Source organism: Sinocyclocheilus grahami, unplaced genomic scaffold, assembly GCF_001515645.1.
Source record: "Sinocyclocheilus grahami isolate Dianchi unplaced genomic scaffold, SAMN03320097.WGS_v1.1 scaffold387.1, whole genome shotgun sequence".
Taxonomy (NCBI): Eukaryota; Metazoa; Chordata; class Actinopteri; order Cypriniformes; family Cyprinidae; genus Sinocyclocheilus; species Sinocyclocheilus grahami.
In genome coordinates, this window is record NW_015505566.1 from 90,204 (window position 1) to 97,556 (window position 7,353).

At 36.8% G+C, this 7,353-nt stretch overlaps 1 protein-coding gene across 1 annotated transcript; it reads right to left on the bottom strand.

Moving 5' to 3' along the window:
- Positions 1 to 2,639: 2,639 nt before the first annotated feature.
- On the bottom strand, positions 2,640 to 6,775 carry pex11b (peroxisomal biogenesis factor 11 beta). Its single transcript, XM_016231309.1, has 4 exons — positions 6,506 to 6,775; positions 5,759 to 5,874; positions 4,617 to 4,818; positions 2,640 to 3,691 (listed from the first exon to the last, which is right to left on the bottom strand). The coding sequence occupies exons 1-4, from the start codon at positions 6,559 to 6,561 to the stop codon at positions 3,262 to 3,264; spliced, it is 804 nt and encodes a 267-aa protein (XP_016086795.1). The 5' UTR covers positions 6,562 to 6,775; the 3' UTR covers positions 2,640 to 3,261.
- Positions 6,776 to 7,353: the final 578 nt, after the last annotated feature.

Genomic DNA, 7,353 nt, shown 5'->3' on the forward strand with positions numbered 1-7,353 from the left:
CCACAGGGTCCATGCATAAGCATATAATTCTTAAATGCATTAGTATGTTTTTCTAAATCCTTTCTTTTTTTTTACTTTTAATTACTTAATAACCTTCGTTCAGGACAGTGTTTTGCAATTTATGAATTTATGAATGCAGGCTTGCCTTCCAGTGGCTTTGCATCGCATGCACACTTCATGCCGGAAGTAGTAGGTCATCCAAGTACTTTTGGCCTACTCTTTTATTAGTACTGTGAATTTGGACACTTCTTTTGTCACATTCTGTTTTTCACCTTCTATATAGTGGGGAAGTATGCAAATTCAAATGCAGCCATCGTTATCTATCTTAAAGGGTTACTCCACCCCAAAATGAACATTTTGTCATTAATCACTTACCCACATGTAAAAGCTTCGTTCGTCTTCGGAACACAATTTAAGATATTTTGTATGAAAACCGGGAGGCTTGTGACTGTCCCATAGACTGCCAAGTAAATAGCACTGTCAAGGTCCAGAAAAGTATGAAAGACATCGTCAGGATAGTCCATCTGCCATCAGTGGTTCAACCGTGATGTTATGAAGCGACGAGAATACTTTTTGTACACGAAGAAAACAAAAATATCTACTTTATTCAATAATTTGTCTCCTCTGTCTCTCTCCACATAACCATAGCACCATTTTGGAGAATATCCGCTGAACGCAAGCAGCATACTGGTGCATTCAAGTCATGTCGGATAGATCGTATTTACGAGTTGAACGCACATGAACGCCACAACAAGTCGTTATTACGAGTGGGAAACTCTAAATTTTCTTTAAGCCCCTAGTTTCCGAGTTGGGGGCGTGTCAAATGAGAAACATGGCGGAATCGATGGATGCAACGTCTGTAGTTGAAGGTAAATTTTTTGTTTAAATTGGCAATCTTTATAGGACAACTAAACTATCAAAGTAAAACATAAATCACAATACTTATAGGTATTAAGCAGTGACATTGTCAGGCTTTTTATTTACAAAAAATAAGCTTTTTGAATGTGGCAGGATTGTAATATAACAATTAATAACAAGTTTTTATGCGATACAGATTAAATTGGCTTCATAAATTACTTTTTTTTATTATTAAAAACGCAAAACACACCTGATGCGAATTCTTTGCTCTTCATTTTCTATAAGCAGAGTTATCAGACCCTGTTGTATTTTCTTGTAATTTATTAAAAGAAGGTGCACCGCCATCTTGTGCCGACTAAACTAACTTGAACGCACCTGACGTCGTAATTACGACTTGTCAACTCGTAACGTCCCAGGAGGACTTGAACACAGCATACGCACTTCTGTGTCAGCCGCAACACAAGGATACGTTTTCTACGTGTATTTACGCTTTGATTTGAATAAAAACAGTGCATCCTTGTGGCACGGCTGACACAGAATAGCATACGCTGCTTGTGTTAAGCAGATATTCTCCACGGCGCTACGGTGATGTGGAGAGAGACAGAGGAGAAGAATTGTTGAATAAAGTCGTTATTTTTGTTTTCTTCGCATACAAAAAGTATTCTCGTTTTTCATAGTTATTTTTGGTGAATTGTATTAACCTAAAGCTAGGGTCAGTTTGCAAATATCATTATATTATTATTATGGTATTATATGGAACCCACAACAATTAAAAACAAAAACATATTGTCCCTCATTTTTAATTCATAGATAATAAGTGAGATTTAAATTATATTTTATTATATATATTTATTAATTATATACACTGAGCTAGGATTTTATTTTAGAAATCTGGTCACCTCAACAGAAAGATGATAAGTAAATGTAGAGTTGTGTTTCCCTCTCATGGTGAGATGCAGCACAGCAAGACGACTGCACACACATGAGTGATTCCACACCAGAACAGAACAGATGAATCATTGGGAGGCTGCAAATAATAGCCTTGATTCTTGACAAAGTTCAAGAAGTTTCTAATTTGCTGACGTTGTATAAAATGAGTGAACTCCTAATTAATGCACATGGTATATGAGGAAAAATCAGAGTAGAGAATAAAATTCAAGGCATTATTTATTTCAAAAGTTAGATTCACAGCTCCATTATGTCACCCTTCTGTAACCCCAGTGATGCATAGCATTAACATTCAATAAGTTTCAAAATATGGTTATGTTACATAAAACTCTATAGGTCATGTATACATACATTTAAAAAAAAATCTGCATTATAGCACGGTCAATGATGTAGTTTTGATTCAGTTATGAGATAAATTAAGCAAATATCAGTTGATAGCATATATCACTTCTTAATCGTTTCGCAAAACCTTTTTGGTTGGTAATTTATTAATCACGGAAAAAAATGTAAAGTACTAGTTTTGAAATGAGTTTAGTAACAAATTACAGAAGTTCACAACTCCAGAAAAACAAGAAACAGCTTCAAACATAGATATAGATTTAAAAATATCTATTGAATAAAGGATCAAATTTTAACAGTAATCAGAACTAAACAGTATCCCTGTACAATATTGTTTGATTAGCAAATTTGACAAAAAAAAATGCTTTATGTTCAATAAAAATCTATAGTTTAAGATACAGCTTATGGAAGAAAAAAAAAACACATACATACATATATATATATATATATATATACACACACACACACACAAAAATACATACATATGTGTGTGTATATATATATATTTTTGCTGTGACATTTTGAATCTTGTAAAGCTATATTATTATTATTACTAAAATACAATTATTTAAATTGTAATGTACATTTGTAAAGGTCACATATTTGTTGTATTAGATTTCATTTATGGAGATATTCCATTGATTTTGGGGTGAAATGTAACCCTGGCATTTCTTAAAGGGATTCACCATCAGGAGAAAATTATGATTATGAAAGTAAGTTTACAAGTAGTTCTGTGCTGAATTGCAAGAGCACTTGAACACCCCCATTCTGAAAACTACAGCATTATATGGGGTAACATGAGAGGAATAACTTAAAATGTGGCCAGACTAGGACATTTTCAGACTTAAAAAAATTATAAAAAATTACATTTGCAGAAAGCACATACTTTTTCCTCAAAATGAGCCTAGAATACAACATAATAAGAGATAGGCCTATTAAGGCCTACAGACTGAAATTACTGTTAAACAGGGCTTTTTGTTTGTTTTTAATCAGATCAGGTCAGGTAAATTAAACTGGAATGACGGACAAACATTCTCCTTTCCACTATCTACACAAGCTGAAGAGAGGTTCTCTTCAGAAATAAAGCCACAGGACAGGTAGTTCTCGCCCTGTGACTCAGGGCTTGAGTTTGAGCCAGGGGTGAACTATAGTGAGGATGGACAGGATAGAGGACGTGAGGCCGCAGGCCCCCACAAAGCCCGAGCCCGTGGGGTACAGGCCCAGCCGGTCCAGCGGGATGAAGACGTCACACAGGTTCTTCAGCAGGTCCAGGAGCAGCGGAGGGTTGTTGTGCAGCACCGTGATCAGGAGCTGGAACTGCTTGTTGAGTCTGGCTGAGATCATGGGGAGGGGCGGCAGAGGAGACAGCACTGAGGAGGGCGACGGGGTCAGAGGGAACTCTCCTCCGTTCTCTGGGCTCGGCGTGAGGGGAAACGGACTGGAGGTAAAGCTTTTAGCTGAACTGCTGCGGGACTCTCTCTCCATCAGCAGACGGATTTCATACGCGTCTCGGGTTAGATTGAGGATGAGTGCGAACAAGTAGTATCTGTTTACAGGAAGTGAGAGAAAGTCGGGTTATTAAATTGTGAATTTCATGCTGTGCTCAAAATATTAAAAAGAAATGCAACCATCTCCATATATTGTTAGTAAATCATTTTGATACATACAAAAATACAAAGAAATTCCAGGGTCATTTTTGATGGGTGATGCGAATTCATGCACAGAATTAAATCAAATTTTCACCCGCAAAATCAAATTAAATAAAAATATAGAAATGTATATGGATTATTATAGTTAACTAAAACTAAAGCCATTAAAAAATATCTTCGTTAATCATAATTTCATTTTGTAAAATTAACTGAAAAAAAAATTTTTTCAGTTAAAGATTATTTTATTTAAAGAAAAATTAAGTAACAAATGTTTTTTGTTTTTGTTTCGTTTTTTTATTTGACCTTAAGCATTTCTCGTTTTCATTTAGTTTAACTTGTACTAAAATAGCTAAAACTGAAATAAAAATGTAAAACTATATAGACATACACATATATATATATATATATATAAACAAACTAAAGCTAACAAAAATGACAACAAAATTACTAAAACTGAAAACAGAAAATATAAAATTAAATATTAACAAATATATAAATATTAATAATATTATAGTGATATTAATAAAAATATCACTATAGTATCTCAATATTAAAATACCAAATATATCTATATCTATAATATACAGTAATATATACTGTATATTAGCCAAAATATTAAATGTCAAAGATGTGTATTTACGGAGTAAATTACAGAGTCGAAATGATAACTTTCACCTGAGATTCAGAGCCGAATTACAGATAAAATAATAATGACTTCAGGAAGATGGCAGCATTATGATGTTATTTTTACACAAAGATTGGCAAGTCTATTAGTAAAATCTGTTGACTTCTGCAAAGAAAACAAATGAATCTAGAACTCACCTAAACGACCTCTGGCTCCATTTGTTTTGGTCCAGTTCGGGCAGCAGTCCCGTTTTGCCGGCCCACAGTACGTTATCACAGGCAAAATACATGGCTCTGTTCAAATGGGCCACAGTGATGCAGAGCCGCAGCACACAGTCTGACAGATGCACGGTGCGTTTGGCTGCTTCCAGAGCTTCAGCCGAGTTCCCCAACCGCATCACTGACACAAAACACACACAGACAGACTCAATCAATCAAACACGGAGCGGGGACGGCAACATACACACATCCTGGGACTGTAAAGAGATTAGGCATCAGGAGTCACTTAATGGAACCACGTCACTAATTAACATTAGTAATAAGAGATACAATCAGTCTAAATTAACCCTCAGAGACTCAAGCTATGTATTTGCTATGTATAGTTCCTAGCCATATCGGCCTAGAACATCACAACTTTTCATTTTCCGTCGGTCTTAGTACACGATGTAACTACAGAAGAGTCCAGTTTTAAATAGGAAAAATATAGAAACTCTTTGGTCCTTTTTGAGCGAGATGCTAACGGTCTAATCAGATTCAATGATCTATGCTAAGCTACAGCTAAAAGTGCTACCGCCAGACCCGGAGATCGACTGAATGGATTCAAAAACGGTAAAACTCGACTGTTTAACTCTAGAGGAGCTGGAAAATGAGCCCATTTTCAAAAATAGTGGAGTGTTCCTTTAAGGGCATGCAAGCCATCACCAGACATATAGATTTATATATAATGCAAAAATATAATGCAATTTTTTCCCATTGGAACTTATAATATAAAAGATAAATGTTAAAGTGTCAGCTGCTGCTATACAGAATTTTTACCCACTTTCAGTGAAAAGCAAGTATTGTTTAACTGCTGTGTGCATATGTTGCAATTCTGCTACGCTCGGTCTCTGAGGTTTAGTTATATTACTACTTATATGTTTCTGCAAAACCTGCGTTGGACTTTCTCTTCTGAAAACGTACGATCGCTCTGCTTTAAATTGCAATTCAGTAAATTCCTCTCCTGCCATTCCCAGTTCAGCATCCTGTTAACTCAAACTGTAACGCATAAATCAAAAGGGAGTTTGTAGAGCCCAACCCTGATTCTCCTGACCACTGACTTCAGCTGGAGATCCTAAACGTACATTTTCTGGCCAGGCTCATGTGAGCTTCCAGCTGTTTGATGGTGTCCAGCAGCTCGGCTCTCGCTCCTCCTTTCTGCAGCGTGTAACCCAGCAGTGTGCAGGCGTACTGGGCAGCCCTGCTCAAACACAATCAATCAATGAAAACCAGCAGTCACATTACACGGCTCCAATAAGCATCAGAACACTTACACAGCCGTTCAACAGTTTGGGATCAGCACGATTTATAATGTTTTATAAAGAAGTCTCTTCTGCTCATCAAGGCAATGTTACTTGATCAGAAATACAGAAAAAGCTGTAATATTGTTGCATCAACCCACAAAAACACACTATAGCAAGTGACATCAGCAGCACTCAAACGCCTGGTTACTTAAACACATGCTGGTTCTCTCCCAGTAAACCTTGCTTTAATAACCAGAGCATCCCTTATAATAGGAGTACACATAGTGAAGTATTTATGATGTTAATTTTGGCATGGTACTGACTGGGTTTCATACCCATAAACAATATTCACATGGTACTCAGAGGCACTTTAATAAATACTAACTATGGCCTAAAACGTGATTGATACTGTTCTTAATACTACTAATTGTAAAGTAGCTGAAAACAAAAACGGTATCAATGAGCACAACTTCCAGTGCAGCACTCCCGAGTCTCTAAACAGGCTGCAAACCTCATGCTGTCACGGAAACTAACTAGTGAGCATGCACTGCACTGAGTGAGTGAGTGAGTGAGTGAGTGTTTGTGTACCTGAACACGCGCTCTTTGGCTTGACTCCGCGCGCTGAATCTCACCCACGACTCCATCACCACACACTCTCCGGGCCTGTGCGTCCTTTACGCGCCTCTTCGCTCAGACACACGTTACACAAGCTCACCGGGAAGGTCCTTTGTGTTGTCAGAGAATACGCACTTCTGTCTGTAGTCTGGTGCTGGAATTATGCGGCATACTTGCTCTGTTGCACTTAATGTTTTTGTCGCTTTGACGCTTTAATCCGCGTACGGCAGCCGAAGAGGGACACGCACTCGTGTTCGCGTTTGAATAAACTGAAATCGCGTTATAAAATGGTCCTTGTGTAACAGCGAGTCACGTTTTGACTGATGGGTTTCATTTGTAATGAGAATGCACAAAAATAACCGAATATCGCCGGTTTGTTTTGTAAGAGACTGTATAACTTTAAAATGCCCTCGTTTGCAAGTCGCTTTGGACAAAAGCGTCTGATAAATGACTAAATAAATCAATAAAAATGTAACGACAACCAAAGTGCAATGAACTTACTGATGGTTTCTGGCGACTAACAATAAAAACAACCACCAGGGGTCGCCAAAAAAATTAAAAGGTATACATTTGATATGACTGCTATATTTAATATTACTGATAATAACCCCAGCTACAATAAATGATCAGGCTGATAATAATAAAAAAACCAGACTGTTATAGATTGGTAAAGTGGATTTTATTTGAGAATCTCTGATGACAATAAATAAAGGAAAATATAGTAAACCCATTCTGCTTCTAATAATCACAAGAAAAACAATGCCATGAATTTGCATGAAACGAACAGACATACTATTCCAAGTTGATGCCTAGTAAGTGCA

Coding starts and splice junctions, on each gene's coding strand:
- pex11b (XM_016231309.1), bottom strand. CDS start 6,561: ATGGAGTCGTGGGTGAGATTCAGCGCGCGGAGTCAAGCCAAAGAGCGC. Junction 5,875..6,505: donor GCCAAAGAGCGCGTGTTCAG/GTACACAAACAC, acceptor GTGTTTGAGCAG/GGCTGCCCAGTACGCCTGCA. Junction 3,692..4,616: donor TGGAGCCAGAGGTCGTTTAG/GTGAGTTCTAGA, acceptor TCCTGTAAACAG/ATACTACTTGTTCGCACTCA.